Source organism: Carassius gibelio, chromosome B15 (genome assembly GCF_023724105.1).
Source record: "Carassius gibelio isolate Cgi1373 ecotype wild population from Czech Republic chromosome B15, carGib1.2-hapl.c, whole genome shotgun sequence".
NCBI lineage: Eukaryota > Metazoa > Chordata > Actinopteri > Cypriniformes > Cyprinidae > Carassius > Carassius gibelio.
The window spans coordinates 20,270,072-20,288,210 of record NC_068410.1 but is presented as its reverse complement, the minus strand read 5'-3'; the positions used below and the strand labels follow the sequence as shown (position 1 = coordinate 20,288,210).

At 38.6% G+C, this 18,139-nt stretch overlaps 1 protein-coding gene across 1 annotated transcript in view; it reads left to right on the top strand.

The window, feature by feature from the left end:
* Positions 1-18,069, top strand: part of sacs (sacsin molecular chaperone) — a 31,340-nt gene extending 13,271 nt beyond the window's left edge. Inside the window, exons 9-11 of the mRNA XM_052576617.1 lie at positions 329-420; positions 4,390-4,416; positions 5,314-18,069. Of these exons, the coding sequence (XP_052432577.1) occupies positions 329-420; positions 4,390-4,416; positions 5,314-16,865 (11,671 nt within the window). The 3' untranslated portion in view covers positions 16,866-18,069. The remainder of the gene's footprint in view (positions 1-328; positions 421-4,389; positions 4,417-5,313) is intronic.
* Positions 18,070-18,139: the final 70 nt, after the last annotated feature.

Below are 18,139 nucleotides of genomic sequence, written 5' to 3'. Positions count from 1 at the left end.
GAAATTTAAAAACTGAGTTTGAATTGAATTGAGCTAATTGAACACATGCCCCAGGATTTGTAGAATTGTAACTCAGACAAAACAGTACTCCAATAATGAATTTTCACTCTTCGATAATTTTTCCTTCAGGATCTGTTTGATAGATTACATTTTTCATGTACTATACTATTTTACCACATTCAGATTTATATTACAAGTTTACATTCTTTCAAATGCATTTACGATAAATCTAAATAATGCTTATGCCTGACCAAAACTTGAAAATAGGATACATTAGGTTATAAGTATATAAGCTATATATTTTTATAAGTATATTCATATTTTTTAGGTCGCTTTATCCAGGACTGGAGGGAAGATTTGTCTTGGAAAGCATTGCCCCACATGTTATGACCAGCCTGAAAGAAGCAGCCAAAAGCAGAGGTAGACACCTGCAGCTCATAATGCCACTCAATGCTCTCACTCAGGATATATAGAGCATCTGCTCTCAGTTCTATTCCTCAGCGGTGAAACTCAACCTTGTTCGTGCATAGTTTGCTGCAGGGAGTAACATTTTTGAGCTTCATGCTTTCTATTACGGCTGTCAGATTTTTGAGTTATGCTTTCTCATGCTTAACTTAGCATATGCCGAAAAAGATGAAGTGGCTTTTATAAAATAAGCAGAACCTATAAAACTCTGTCATCAGGCGTCCATCTTAGCTTGACTCAGAGAACAGTTTCCTTTTCACTTTTCCCAAATAACTAAATACAATATTTTAAAGAAACGATTACTAATCTTTTTCTTAATTTTTTTGTTTTGTTTTGTTCTGCTTGTGCCACAGTTGGCCATAGGACATATTTAATAATAATAATAATGTTTTATTTATATAGCTCCTTTCAAAATAACTGACAGGGACATTAAAATGATTGTTCATAGGCAGTAGCTTTCTTCCTCTATTTCGATGACATTACAAAATTAGGGGCACTCTATATATGTAGTTATTATTACACAAACGTTGTTTTTGTGTCTAAATTTTAAAGGTAGTGGCATGCGATGTCACAATTTTAGATTGTGACAATTAAAATGTCTCCATGATCTGCTGTAGAAGAGAGATTGTATTATCGTCTGTTATTAATTTAAATAAAACGACAAAATACAAGGAGAAAATCATTCACTTCTCTTGAACTTAGATTTGATAAGAATAAGTGTTCATTTAATTCATACAGGGAAGTCCATATAGTGTTTAATTTTTACACTTAATTTCGTAATATTTGTAACTCTTGTGTTAAGTAAATTTTTAACCCTTTAATGCACAAGCTATGAAAACCCCTTCTTATACACAACATGGGTCTAAAATGAGTCGTATGCATGCTATGTTATTTCATACTTCGCTAGGCCTTTTTTTGTTTTATCTTCTTTTTTTTCAGTTTATTTCAGCATTCAATATTCCATGATCTATAAATTCCAGGATTTAACACTTTAAATGTGTTTATTTGCCCCTTTGTCACACATAAGATACACATATCAAAAAACCGATAACACTGAAATTGAACTCTCTGCAGTGCTCCTGTAGTGAATTGTAGTGAAATGGACCAAATAGATGAAAATAAAAGTAACAAAATAAAATCACGTGGATACAGCACCATTTCAGATTGCCATCTCAGTGCTTACATGCCAAACAAATGACTTACTCTATCTTTGGCAGCTGGGCAGATTCTGCGCCCCTTTGATTGGCCATTCCTTCTGATGTAAACTTGTGGCCGGGTGGTGGCAGTGTTTTGATTTTTATCAACCTTTTTGGCCAGCTCCTTGATGAATATCTGTCATGCACTGGTCACAACACCCGTGTAATCAGGGTGTTGTTTAGTGAACTTAGTGTACACCAGGGGCCTCTACCATGATGGTAGCTGAACAAATTCAGAGTTACAGGATTAGTTTTGAGTTGGCAAAACCAAACCTCTCCAATCCAGCTTTGTTGGTACCATGATGCTGATCATCAACTTTCTTTGTCAACTCAAACTGATCCTGAGTTTGTTGGAGCACGTGCACATGAATGTGTGACATCACTGGCGAACAGCCAATCATGAGCCTTGCAACACACAGCAAGTTTAATTTATCTCTTGCGAGAGACCGAGCAAGATTCACAACTAAAGATTAAAGGTTTTGCTAAAAGTTAAGAGATTGAAGAACATGACAAATTTAAACATCATATGAAAAATGAACGAGGACTAATAAAATAAATGATCTTGCTCTATCATTGCAGTGATAAGTGAAACTTGTTAACTTAGTTTATACATTTAAAAATATATAGTGATAGAGACTCAAACGTGTAAGGTCAGATATTTATATTATCCATGATCTGTATACATTAATATTTATTTAAAATAAACAAATTACAATTACTTAAACTAAAATTGCTTGTGTGTAACAAATAAATAATAATAATAATAATAATAATAATAATAATATGAATCACAATAATTATATAAATCATAAAATGCCTCAGTAATTATCATTAAAACCAGACTTTTTCTTCTTTCTTTTTTTTTTAGCATTAGTGACCTTTAATATGGAACAAGATAAACTGTGGGAGTGACTTTGTGTCACTTCTCTCACATCTGATTGATCCAACTTCAGTTTGAGATCTCTAACCCAGAACATAACCTGCCCCGGAGCAGGTTAGCCGTAGAGTGTACTATGGCAATGAATGCCGCTAAAAGCCAAGTCACTTACGTGTTAAAACCCAGGACTGGTGCAAACTAACCTGAAACTTACCTGGCTAGCCAGCTAATCTAGCTTCATGGTACAGGCCCCAGGGGTGTCCTGGATAGCTACAATCCTGCAGAGTTTAGCTTCAACCTTTTCACCTGCCTGTAGCTTTCTGGTAACCCTTAGACCTTGATTAGCTTGTTCAGGTGTGTTCTGCAGGACTGTGGCTCTCCAGGCCTCACATTGGCTGTCCCTGGTGCAGGCACTGAGGGTGGCAAGCAGTTGATCATGTATATAATAATTATATATTGCCGCTGTCAGATAGAAACCTTGTATGTCCAAAACGTATGTCCAAAACCATTACTTTTCAAGAACACTGACAGACATAAAGGGTGAAGAAAAGTATTGATTTATGACAAAAAAATAAAAATGATAGCAATGATATATACTTGTATATAATAACGTAGTATTTTGACTTTGATTTTGTTGACCTAGCTACCATTAGCTAGCTTAAATAGAATGTCAATAACAAGCTAGCTTATAGTATTGGACATGTGTCTCTGTGTCACTGGTAATAGATTTCAGGGTCAAGGTAAACTTAGCCTAACATTCAAATATTATATCCAGTTATCTTTATCAGATATATCACATATTTTCTGTGGCAATAAATTATAAAATAAGACTAAATGTGCCAATTATACAAAAGCAGCCATGTTGAGTAGTGAAATGTAGGGCAGGTAAATAATTTTCTGCCGTACATGTCTTCCTACTTGCAAAGAATTAGCAAATATAAAAGGTTTCTGTTTGGGTCCTCTTTGACCCATTTATGTAAAACTGATGTAGAAATACAAAAATGTATTGTAAAGTAAAGAAAGGACAAATAAACAATGATTTGTGAAAATCAAAAACAAGATATTTAAAGAATACCCACAATAATACATGAGAAAATGCATTTCTTTTAAAGAATTTTTTTTTTAGCACAGAATTACTCCGGCATGATTGAAATGACAAAGGAAATGAATATGGGTCATTTAAGACCCGTGTGTAAAACTGATGTACATGTAGAAATACAGAAATGGTGTTTCTTATAAAGTAAGTTAGGAAGGAAAAATAAACAAAAATGATTTTTTGGAAGTCAAAAACAACATATTTAAAGACTATCTGAAATGATAAATGATAGAAAAACAGTTATTTCAGAGATTTAGCAAAGAAACTCTCATCCATAACGGAAATAATATAGGAAATTAATACAGGTCATTTTAGACCCATGTTGTACATTAGAAGGATAGTGACATAAAAAGATTTTTATTCAAAAAGTAAGAAAGAAAGAATAAAAATAAGGATTTGTGATGATCAAAAACAAATTACTTGATGAATTCATGGAATTCTGAATGACGAAAAATTTTCTTGCAAAAATATAGAACAAATAAACTCACTTTAGACCCATGTTGTGCATCAAAGAGTTAAAATAAGGGAAACTAGTTTGGCTCTACTGCTCAGCAACTTGCAAAACAGTCTTAAATGAATCTTAAGTTACCATGAAAAAACAGTTTTCAGTAGACTGGTTGTATCGGCAAAACACATTGCAATTTATGTATCTGTGGAATATCTCATTATTTGCTTTACAATTTTTATTTAATAATTTATTTTAATCTAAAGAGGTTTTTTCACCTTTTATCCTGATTTCTGCATTTAATTTCCAGTTCAACAATACCTTTGGGGTTGTTCAGGTAAGTGCACAATGTGTTGTCTACTGCTTGTATAGCTGGTGTCCCTATAGCTTTCCTGGATCACACTACTTACACACTAACATCTGTGTATTTTAACTCATTTACCATATGCTGTATCAAAACAAAACATACTAATGCATTTAACAATGTGAAATGCTTGTAATAAAGATTTTAATGTGTTGATGTTCCACTATCCATAAATTCAAACATTGGAAAGTTATAGACTAATTCCTTTATTGCATACAAGCAGTTTGATTTGGAATTTGTTAAGAAATAAAAGTTAAGTGCACTATTTTAATCAATCAAGTGGTAAACAAGCAGTAACCTGATGTTTAGGGCAAGAAATAATGTGACACAAGGCACACACATATGAATATTCATGTGAACAGCAAGGATTTTCCATTCCTTGAAGCCATTTTTCCATATATTCTGTGCATATTTGTGCAACCTGAACAGCTGAAAATAGGAATGAATGAGACTTCTAATCAGAATATTGATAAATATGTCTAGCATGTGAACCATTTTAAAAGGTTTCTCTTTGTTGTGCATTGATTGATTAAATATTTTCAAATGCTAAAAATGATTATTCTTAATTTTTTGCATTACCTCTGATCTTTATCCATTAATGTGTTTTAAGCTGTGTTTTTATAGAATATACAGTTGCAGGGAAAAAAAAGTGAACCCCTGGATTTATCTGCATAAATGTTCATTGAACAGTATACAAACAGCCACATTTAAGTAGACTGTGTTGGTCTATTTATGTGACTTCAGGTCAAAGTTTATGACCAGATCTAGGTAAATCCAAGAGATCACAGAAAAATGTTCCTACATGCATACATACTTGTATTTCTTCCATAACAGCTTACGTCATGTTTTGTGTTTTGTTTGTGCTTTCAGGGAGGCCTTGCACTCAGGTTCAAGTGCTAACCCCAGAGAGATCGGCACGCCTAATTAAAGAAGTCCTTACCACAGCATGGTCTTCTAGAGATTTTGCAGTTCAGTGGTACCCTGGTGATCAAGAGAAGCAGCATCCTTCAGCATCTTGGCTCAAAATTATTTGGAAGCATCTCTATATTAACTTTCCAGATGATCTCAGTGTCTTTGAAGATCTGCCTTTGATTCCAAATGTGCCACTGACTGACACCCTCGATTCTCTAGAGCTGCTACGCCTAAAAAGTCCATCACCCATCATTCTTGTAAATGAGGAAGAGGGTCCTCCGTCAGATGACTTGCTTGAAGTTATGAAGAAACTTGGTTGTGTTATCATGAAGCAACTTGATCCCTGCTTGCACCATCCACTCCTGAAAAATTACCTTCACCAGTCATCACCAAGCACCCTACTGCAAATTATGGACAAATCTTCATCCCAGAGATTATCAAGCCAAGTTGCATCTTTCCCTGTCAAACAGAAGGTTGCCCTCAGAAGCTTTTTAGCTGGTCTTACTGATGTTACAGAGAAAGAAAAACGCATAATTCAAGAGCTACCCATCTTTGACAAAGTTGGACAGAAGTCAAAGACAGACCCTTCACTTTTTACAATATTGAAAGGAGCCAGAGCATTACACCATACTGCCAAGCATCCATTAGATGTGAAAATGTCCATAAATGTAGTTGAATGCAGTGATGAGGCAACCATCCGTCTTATAAAGCTGTTGAACATTGAACAGGTGAAAAGCACTGAATGTCTGAAGGTGATAATTCAGGACATTGAGAAAGGATTCTACACCAAAGAAGAAGTCACAGAAATCATGCTCTGGGCTCTTACTCATTTGTCTTTTCTGAAGAATGAAAACAAGGCAGTAATTAGTTGGCTTTCTTCACTGAAGTTTATTTATACCACTTCAGAAAATCTGCATTCACCAACAGACTTTTTTGATCCAGAGTTAGAGATTTTGCAGAACCTTTTCTTCATGGAAGAAAATACAAGGTTTCCCCCAGATGACTATACATCATCTCCTGATGTCCTTCATTCACTGAGACAACTGGGGCTGAAAAATGAGGTTCAACTCAGTGAAAACGATGTGCTCCAGGTTGCCAGAAAAATTGAAGAGTTGCAAGGGAATAGCAAACCAGACTGGAATCCCATTTTAATGAAAGCAAAAACACTTCTTACTGTCCTTAACAAACAGACAAAGTTGGTAAAGTCCTCTGAGGTTCAGACTAACCTGCAAAAATTAAAATGGGTACCCGTTTGCAAAGACAGACCGTTGAATTACCCGAAGTCACTTGCTTGGAGAGGTGATTCTTGCAATATCTCCTCTCTATCTGAAATGTGTGATATTTCTCATGCTGTGCTTGTTGGCTCTTCGGTTGCCCTAGTGGAACGTACCTCAGCTGGCATGAAAAAAGCCCTGAAGTTGTCATTAGAGCCTCAGGTTGATCAAGTGCTCCAGCATTTGAAAGCAGTAAATGACTGGCACAGATCCCAAGCATTTACCACTGAGGACTGGTATCAGTTTCAGCAGATCTTGTTCGAGATATATGAATTCATGCAAGCTCATTTGGAGGATGCAAGGGAAGCCGTGAAGTCTCTGCCCTTTGATTGGGTTTGGACGGGGAAAACCTTTGCTTCCCCTGGACGCACAGTTTTAAAGCCCATACCAGATTTGGACCTCCAGCCTTACTTGTACTCATTACCAAAGACCATTGCAAAATTCAACAAGCTTTTTAAATTCTGTGGCTCGATTGAAGTTGTTGTTGCCAGTCATGTGTTTGAAGTTGTCGAAACAATCAGGCAACGGAGTGAGCAGGAGATGACAAAAGAAGAAAGCAAACGCAATGTCCTACTCCTAATAAATATTTTACGGTGGCTATACAGCAGCCAAATATCTGTAGATGCTACCATGCATGTCCCCATTCTTTACCACAAAGATCCAAGCAAACTGGTTATGAAACCTATCCACGAATGCACTTACTGTGACATCAAAGTAGAGGATCTGAATGACTTACTAGATGATGTTTCAGAGCCCATCATCCTTGTCCATGATGACATTCCAATGAAAACTGCTGAATGGTTGAGAGTTCCATGTTTGAGCACGAGATTGATAAACCCAGAAAACCTTGGGTTCGAACAGTCAGGCCAAAGGGAGCCTCTAACTGTGAGAATAAAGAACATTCTAGAGGAGTATCCTTCAGTTGCGGATATCTTCAAAGAGCTTTTGCAGAATGCTGATGATGCAAATGCTACTGAGTGTAGTTTTCTGATTGACATGCGAAAGAATCTTGAAATCAGAGAGAATCTGCTTGACCCTGGCATGATTATTTGTCATGGCCCAGCTTTGTGGTCCTTCAATAATTCTGTTTTCTCTGATACAGACTTCCTTAATATTACCAGGCTGGGTGGATCCATGAAAAGATGTGAAGCTGACAAAGTGGGCAAGTTTGGTTTAGGGTTCAACTCTGTTTATCATGTGACTGACATGCCCATTATCATGAGTAGAGAATTCATGATCATGTTTGATCCCAACATCAATCACATTGGCAAACACATCAGAGACAAGTCAAATCCCGGCATTAAAATAAATTGGAGCAAACAGCAGAAACGCCTACGGAAGTTTCCCAATCAGTTCAAACCTTTCATCAATGTGTTTAACTGTCAGCTTCCTCTGTCACTGGAGTCCCCTTACAAGTATGATGGGACCCTCTTCAGACTTCCTTTTAGAACTGAGCAAGAGGCATCTATAAGTGAAATCAGCAGCATTTACTACAATACCACTGATATCTACTCTCTTGTTGATGAATTTAGCATCTGTGGTCACCGGCTCATTCTCTTCACACAACATGTTGGAACAATGGTCTTGAAGTATTTGAAATGTGAGGAACAAAACCCTGCTGCTGCACAGGATGTGGTCACAATAAACAAGAGTGTGTGGTCCTCCAAAACAGCTTATGGTCCCTTAAGTATTCTGAAATCTGCTGCCAAAGTCATGAAAAAAGTCGCAGCCACCAACAGAGTGCCAGCTGAAGTCCCTAAGTCTGGTTGCATCATCAGAATTGTAGTGGAGGAGTTCCACAATGTCTTCAGACGCATTGTTGATCTTCATTCCCCACTATTCAGAGGTTCTGAAGAAGATCCATCATCCTACTTTGAGATGGCTGCTAAAGGCACACAAACTAAAAGACTTACAGATGACATGCCACAGAAGGGAGTGGAAAATACAAACTGGCTTATCTGCTCATGCATGGATGTGACCGAAGCTCTGAAGTTCTCCTTGAGTGATAGTGGAAAACGCCTCGGCCTGGTACCATGTGGAGGTGTAGCTGTGCTGCTCTCTGAAGAAGAGAATAGAAAATGGACTGTAAAGACAAGTGCCACACCAATTGGGGAAGTTTTCTGCTACTTACCCCTTCGAATCAAAACTGGCTTACCTGTGCACATAAATGGTTGCTTTGCTGTCACATCAAATCGCAAAGAGATATGGAAGACAGACACAAAAGGACAATGGAACTCCATTTTTATGAGACATGTGATCGTCCAAGCATACTTGGCTGCACTTAACATGCTGAGGTCAATGGCAGAAAGTGGGGAATTATTGGACTACAGCTATTATGCTGCCTGGCCTGACCCTGGAGTTGTCCATGATGATTTCAGTCTGATTTGTCAAGGGGTTTATCAAGAAATAGCTAAAGGTGTTGATGATGAACGTGCAAAAGTCTTTTCTGATGGAAAGTCTTGGGTGTCAATCAAGAATGTCCGTTTTTTGGATGACTCGTTGCTTTGCAGACCAGACATTGGGCCTGCTGCCTTCAAGATATTCTTGAAATACCTCAGAAAGTGTGGTTCCCAAGATCTTTGTGCTGTTGAGCTTCCAGACTGGGTCAAGGAAGGCTTCGATGAAGCTGGCTGTAAAGGAAAACTGATGGAGAACACCCTTACAGAGACACAGTTTTTCTCTGATGTGTTCTTCCCCCATATCCAAGACATTGATAAGGATCTACGTGACCCTCTGATGTATTATGTACTCAATGAAAAACTTGAGGATTTTGCATCCTTACTTAGGGAAACCCCATGTATTCCATGTTCAGGGCCATCACAGAAGCTTGTGTTGCCATCTCGACTCATACATCCTGAGGGCAGGGTAGCCAAACTGTACAACAGTGAAGATGGAAGGTTCCCTGAAGGAAGTTTAAGAGACTATGTCAATCCAGTGTGCTTGGTGAAGTTAGTCCAGCTGGGTATGGTCAAGGATGACCTATCTTGGGAAGACTTGATTGAACGGGCCGAGTCTGTATTGGCTCTAAATGAAAATGACCACACACTTGCATGCCACAGGAGCAGTATAATACTCAGTCTCATTGATGAAAAACTAAAAATGAGAGATCCAGCAGATAATCAGTATCTTACCAAATTACAAAATATTAAATTCCTTCCATTCTTGACAAAACCAGCTGGATTTTCACTTCCATGGCATGGAAACAATTTCCCCCAATCTACCATGTTCTCAGCAAAAGAACTTTTTACAACAGACCATCAGGACACTGTGTGTTTAATGAAGCCCATTCTCAATGAAAATTCCCCTTCTTTTAAAGGATGTGGTCCAGTCTCACTGGCTGTGAAAGACTTTCTTGGTTTGATAAAAAAGCCAACGGTTTCATTAGTCATCAGCCAACTGAAAGAGCTCTCAAAATCCTTTGATGGTGTAACTCTGTATCAAGAGAACATAACAAATGCTTGCTACAAATATCTCCATGAAGAACTGCTGCAGTCCAATGCTGCGCAAGAGGAAATCATGGAGGAGCTAAAAACATTCTCTTCAATTCTAGTGGAGAACACATACGTGGAACCATCAAAAGTAGCATTTCACTTAAACTTTGATGCTGCTCCATTCCTTTACCAGCTTCCTAACAAGTACAGAAATAGCTGTCGTGAACTTTTTGAAAATGTGGGAGTTCAACCTAGCTTCACTGTTGAAACATTTGCAGCAGTATTACAGCTGATAAAAACTGAATGTGGAAGAAAACCTCTTACTGAAGAAAACTTTCAGCTGTCTCGTAGAATAATTAGTGAGGGAATATGGAGCTTGATCCGAGACAAAAATCAAGAATTCTGCCAAAGCAACTATGGGGAAATGCTTCTTCCTGACAGCAATTTCACACTACAACCATCAAAATCACTTTGCTATAATGACTGTCCTTGGATTAAAGTCAGGGACACAACTGTTAAATACTGCCATGGTGATATTCCAAGAGAGGTGGCAGTAAAATTGGGAACAATTCCAAAACGTCATAAAGCCTTAGAAAGATATGCTTCTAATGTTTGCTTCACTACCCTTGGAAGTGAGTTTGGGCAAAAGGAGAAGCTCACCAGCAGAATTAAAAGTATCCTCAATGCTTATCCATCAGAAAAGGAGATGTTGAAAGAGCTCCTGCAGAATGCAGATGATGCAAAAGCTACAGAAATATACTTTGTCTTTGATCCGAGGTCCCACCCAACTGAAAGAATCTTTGATGACAAATGGGTTCCCATGCAAGGCCCATCACTCTGTGTATACAACAACCAGCCTTTTACAGAGGATGATATTAGGGGGATCCAGAATCTTGGAAGGGGCACCAAAGAGGCAAACCCTGGAAAAACTGGCCAATATGGCATTGGGTTTAACTCAGTGTATCACATTACTGACTGCCCATCTTTTATCTCAAATAATGACATTCTCTGCATCTTTGATCCACATGCCAGTTATGCACCTGGAGCAACATCTGTTAGTCCAGGAAGAATGTTTAGAGATTTGGATTCAGACTTCAGATCACAGTTTTCTGATGTGCTCAACTTATACCTAGGAAATCACTTCAAGCTGGAACGCAGCACAATGTTCAGATTTCCCATACGAAATGCAGAAATGGCAAAAATCTCAGAGATCAGCTCAGCACCTGCTTCAGACAGAATGGTTCAAAATTTCCTTGATAAAATACGAATGGATGGTGCAGAACTTCTCATGTTTTTGAATCACATGGAGAAAATTTCTATTTGTGAAATTGAAAATGGAACTGGGGATTTAAAAACTCTATATTCAGTGACAGCAAAAATCACAGATGGTGATAGACTAAAACGGAAGCAGTTTCATGCCTCAGTTCTAGACAGTGTTTGCAAGAAAAAACAGCTGGCTCAAATTCCAGTACAACAGATTTCCTACACCATGGACATAGAAGACACAGATGGTAATTCTACTACCTGGCTGATATGTAACAGATCTGGATTTTCTGACATGGAGAAGGTCTCTAAGAGTGTCATTTCAGCTCACAAAAATGAGGACATAACACTCTTTCCACGTGGTGGTGTTGCTGCATGTACCAGCCACAACTACAAAAAAACACATAGAGCCTTCTGTTTCCTCCCTCTTTCTCTGGAGACTGGCCTGCCTTTCCATGTGAATGGCCATTTTGCTTTAGACTCTGCCAGAAGAAATCTGTGGAGGGATGACAATGGAGTTGGTGTAAGGAGTGACTGGAACATCAATCTAATGAAAAGGCTAATCGCTCCTGCTTGTGTAGAACTGCTAATTCAACTGAAACGTCAGCTTTTTCCAGGACCTGACCCCACCATGACAATATTTCAAGGAACTCCAATCCATGTTGTCAGGGATATTTTGCGAAAATTTTTGTCTATCTTTCCTGTAAACAGACTGGACATTCAACCAGATTGGTATTGTTTGGTAAAGGCAATTTACATTTGCATTCATGAAGATTTGAAAAGACTACTCCCTGTTTTTAGAGCACCCCACATTGATAACAGTGATATACACTCTGCAATATACATCTCCTGGGTGAACACATCCACCTCGAGCAAAGGACAGGCTTTCTTTGACAACTTACTTCAGGATGAGTTGCAGCATCTTAAAAACACAGAGTATAACATTACCACAAGAAAATCTGTGGCAGAAAATGTTTTTAGAATGAAGTCCATGCTCCTAGACGTTGGCTTCAATTTAATCTACAACTGTGATGAGACGGCCAGTCTGTATTTCTGTCTTGAAGATGCTGGGATTCCAGTCAACTATGTGACTCCTGAGGATGTTCGCAACTTTCTTCTGACATTCTCATCTCCAGACACATCATGCCAAGTTGGAAAGCTACCATGTCGACTCCAGCAGTCCAATTTCAAGCTCTTCCATGGTCTGAAACTACTTGTCGACTACTGCTTCAAAGATGTGGAGGAAAATGATATTAATATAGAGGGACTGCCACTTCTGTTGACAATGGACAACATTCTGCAAGTATTTGACTCCAGACATCCAAAGTTCCTGACCACTCATCATGAGCTTGTTCCATCAAGGAAAGAGCTTTTCATGCACACACTATACATAAGGTACAGTAACATCCTTCTAAAAGCAGGTGTGGCAAAGACCTTTGACATAAGCAGTTTTGGAGATCTCCTGGGATCTGTACTTCCCAGAGAGTGCAGAACAAGAAACTCAGTAAAATGGAAGGAGAACTGTCCTACTGAATCTTGGCTTAAGAGTGCATGGCACTTTATCAGTGAACAACTTGCAACCAAGGATGACCAGAGCGAGATCAAGCCTAAATTTGAGACCATTCTGGATATATTGAAAGATTGGGCACTACTTCCAGGAATCAAATTTATGGTGTCAGGAAACAAATTGGTTGTGCCAGAGCATGACGTTTTGTTACCCCTCAGCTTGATCTTTGCTGCAATCTTTCCAAATGGACAAAATGACAAAGTCTTTCACACCCTCATGAAGGGAGGATGCTTTCAATTGGCTGTGAATAAAACATGTGCCAAAGAGAGTCCCATCTTGCCTCTATTGGCTCAGCACACAGCAAATATAGACAATCCTTCCAGCATACTTCGGGCACTTGAGTACATGATCCAGATATCAGCTTTCAAAACAGCAAGTTTGACAGACAAAGACTTTGAAGCACTGTTGTTGTACTTCAACTGCAATTTGGCTAATCTGAACCAGGATGATGTAAAATGTCTTAAACAGTTGCCATGTTACAAAGCTGTCAGTGGCCGGTACATCAGCATTTCAAACTTTGGAGCATGCTATATTCTAACAAAAAGTATTCCTTCTGCCGACATTGAAAAGTGGGCACACAATACATCCTCAGCTTTTCTCGTTGACAGTCCACAGCTGAAAGAGCTCTACAGCTTTCTTGGTGTCACACCAATTGATGATCTTGAGGTCTACCTGAATCATTTAATTCCAAAATTTGACATTTTATCACATGATGCCAAAATCCAACATGTCATCTATCTGAAGGAGAGGTTATTGGCAATGGAGGAGCCAAACAGCATCAAGGATCAGCTCTTAGAAAAACTTGAGGGTCTGTCTTTCATTCATGACTCCACCAATAGACTTAAACCTGCCAAAGCCTTCTTTGATCAAACAGTTAAAGTGTTTGAAGTAATGCTTCCACAAAAAGCCTTCATTCCCAATGATTTCTTCAAAAAAATAGAGCAGGTCTCGAAGCCAAAAAGTGGGACATCCTATTTAACCTCATGGATAACATTCCTACGCAATATTGGGTTAAAATTTGCTGTGTCACAACAGCAAGTTCTACAGTTTGCAAAAGAGATCAGCATCAAAGCTCATACAGAGAACTGGTCCAAAGAGAAAGTTCAGACAATTGTTGATGTTCTCCTAAATCACATTTTCAATGAGAGAACAGATCTGTTTGATGGGGCATTCCTCAAAGAACTCTCTATGATATCATTCCTATCCCCAGAACGTGCACCAGCTGAACTTGTTCGCCTCCACTCTCAGTACCAAGAAATGAATGGCACCATCCCTTTAATTCGCTTCAGTGGTTCTCAAGTAAATCCAAAATTCAAACAAACTGATATTATGCAGTTGTTGTGGACATCTTGTCCTATTCTACCGGAGCGAGCCACCCCAACAAGCATAAAAGACCAGGAAGGAGACATACTTGCTAGCCAAGAGCAACTTGATCTTATTTTGAGCCTGTTAAATGTCAATGTGGACCCACCATTGGAAAAGGTGATTAGCAATTGCAAAAACATATGTAGCATTACTAACTTGGATGATGACACAGTGAAAACACGAAACAAGGTCTTGAGGAGCATTTATGAATTTCTGAATGCAGAAAAACATGAATTCCGCTGTCAGTTACGAGGAGTAGCCTTCGTCATGGTTGAAGAAGGTTGGAAACTCCTTAAACCAGAGGAGGTTGTCATTAATTTGGACAATGAATCTGACTTCAAACCCTACTTGTACAAACTTCCCCTTGAGCTGGGTACATTTCACCAACTGTTCAAACTGTTGGGAACTGAGGACATTGTTTCAACAAAACAATATGTTGAAGTTTTGTGTCGAATTTATAGAATTTCAGAAGGCAAACAGCTTGACCCAAATGAAATGAGAACAGTGAAAAGAACAGTCTCTGGGCTATTCAAAAATCTCCAGAATGATCCAGTCCAGGTCCGTAAAGACCTTGAGAATCTCAGAGATTTGACATTTTACCTTCCAAGTCACGATGGACGATTGGCCAAATCAAACACATTGGTCTTTGATGATGCACCACATTACAAGAGCCGTATCCAGGGTAATGTTGGTGTTCAGATGCTAGTTGACATGAGCCAGTGTTACCTAGGTAAAGACCATGCCTTTCATACAAAACTGATCATGTTGCTTCCCCAGAAACTAAGGCCCAGGCTTCTGAGTAATATCTTGGAGGAACAACTAGATGAAGACTCTCCAAAAATGTGCCAATTTGGTGCCCTTTGCTCCCTGCAGGGACGGCTTCAATTGCTCTTGTCATCAGAGCAGTTCATCACTGGATTAATAAGGATCATGAAACACGAGAATGAGAATGCATACATGGTGAATGAAGAGAAAGCAATACGGTTATGCAAAGCACTGTGTGAGGGCTTAAAGGTGTCTTGCTTTGAAAAGCTACAGACAACATTGCGAGTCAAAGGCTGCAGTCCGATTCTCCACAGCCGTAGTGAAACTCTTGCCTTTCTTAAAAGGTATGGAACTGCTGTTATCCATCTCTACATTCAGCACTCTGACAGCAAAGACATTAATTTTCTTCTTGCTTTAGCAATGACTCTTAAGTCAGCAACAGACAACCTGATTTCTGACACTTCCTATCTTATTGCTATGCTGGGTTGCAATGACATCTACAGAATAACTGAGAAGCTAGACAACCTTGGTGTCAAGTATGACACAACTGAGCCCTCAAAGCTAGAGCTTCCACTTCCTGGTACACCCATTCCTGCAGAGATTCATCATTTACTGCTCATGGACCCAATGAATGTCTTTTACCCTGGAGAATATGTTGGTTACTTGGTAGATTCAGAGGGAGGTGATATGTTAGGCACTTACCAGCCAACTTACACATATGCTATCATCGTTCAAGAAGTAGAACGAGAGGAAGATGAAAGTCCAAGTGTTCTCGGCAAGTGCTTTCAAATTGACATTGGGTACAGTGAGTACAAAATTGTGAGTTCTCTTGATCTATATAAATTTTCCAGACAGGACGATAGCAACCATATTCGAGATGGCACACCAACTCCAACAAGCCCCTCAGAGGGTCGGTCTCCTTCTGCCAGAATGGTCCCTCCAGTATTTCCTGGAAAGGAAAATCACAGGGCTCCTCCAACAAATGCATCCCCCAAAAAGATAAAACTCAATGCATTACCAGAAATTCTAAAAGAAGTTACGTCGGTCATAGAACAAGCTTGGAAACTTTCTGAAACCGAACGCAAGAAAATCATACGCCGCTTATACTTAAAATGGCACCCTGACAAAAATGCAGAGAATCTAGATATTGCTACCGAAGTCTTTAAGCACCTACAAAATGAGATCAGCAGGATGGAGAAGCAAACACATGCAGAGCAGACCACTGATAGAGGATCAAGGAGACCTTTCTCGGCATCTTCCGCTCGATTCCAGTCAGAGAAATTCTCATTTCAGCGATTTTACACGTCATGGAACCAAGAAGCAACAAGCCATAAATCGGAAAAGCAGCAGTTCCGAGAACAATTTACTAGCTATGCAGGCTCATCGCATTCAAATCGCTTCTTTGTACCACCATCGTTCAAGTCTGTTGGGAACCCTGTGGAGGCACGGCGGTGGCTAAGGCAAGCAAGGGCCAATTTTTCAGCTGCAAGAAATGACCTTCATAAAAATGCCAACGAATGGGTATGTTTCAAATGCTACCTGGCAACAAAGCTTGCATTAATCGCAGCAGATTATGCAGTGAGAGGAAAATCAGACAAAGATGTGAAGCCCACAGCACTTGCACAAAAGGTAGAGGAGTACAACACCCAGCTAACAGGGTTGGCCAAGGATGTACACATCCTGGAGGGTTATGGTGTGGACAGCCTGAGAACTCGCTACCCTGACCTTTTACCCTTCCCCCAGATTCCTAATGACAGATATACTTCAGAAGTAGCAATGAGAGTAATGGAATGCACAGCTCGGATAATCATCAAACTTGAGACATTTGTCCAGCAAAAAATCTGAATGTCAGCATTAGACAATGCAAAACACTAATAATTGAATTAACAAAGCAGTGGTTGTGCAATACATACCAGTAAATATTTTAAACGACTTGTTAAAGGTAAAATGATGTATCTCGCTGGCATTTTATTTTAAACTCTGATGCTGTGATGCTTATTATTGCATACATATCTGCTCCACTTCTTTGAAAAGTTGCCTGTGCTATTTAACATGCAGCAGTGTACATAATGTTAAAAAAATGTAGCAATACCTTTCATTATTTTAAATACACTTATTGATTATTGTTGTTCCTTTGTACATAATATGAATACCAATGCTACTTTTTTTTTTAAATCTTTTTTAGAAATGCCATAGTCATTAAGTTGACGGTATTGTGAATCAATAGCATGAGTTTTGCTGCACTTTTATGTAAATAGCACTTGAGTGATTGCAGAAATTTTAATAATTAAATGATGTGCAATTCAGCAATGACTGTGGGATGTATATCAGTCATGTGCCAGTCGCTCATTCTGAAATCAAAACGTGTTCATACACCGTTTTATCAGCTGGCAAATCCATAAGGTAATTGACATGGTCCATTCACTGTATACAGTATGTAACACTGTGCATAACCTAAACATTAAACAGTGAAAAAAAAAAATATTTGAAAGACTTTGAATTACATCTTGAAGATGTAATATGACAGGAGTTTCAGAAGTGTTTACCAGTGTAATTACTGTACCGGTCTCGTTGCAAGATTACAGTATGCAAGAATGAAATTTATTCCATATTTTACAGTCAGCTTTATTGCAACTGAACTTTACATGTATACATTGTTGGCTCGAGGCTTAACAGAGCACTTTTTATTTTCCATATAAGGATACTGGTGGGTGTAGTTTTAGCATATAATACTATTTAAAAATGTTACATTTAAAAATAACAAGTGACATTTTCTCTTGAAATTTCACCTGTTAGTTAATTGCTGTGTACACATCATACAACATGCGTAGTTCCTCAGAAACTCATTAAGTATGTATTTTCTATTATTCACTACAGGAACCTCTTGTCCACTACTGCTGAAATTTTTTAGCATGAAGTTCTCTGAAATATGTGTAACAGGAACATAGATACTCATATGGTGCTCAATGTTAATGTTCTTTCATCTGTTTCCTTTGTTTTACTGCGAGAGACTGAAATTAAACACTGGCTACTGTACTGTTTGGATAAATATATTTTGTCATTTGTTTCAATCTCATAATGTCATATTACAGCTCTGTAAATTTGAGACCCACTGACTG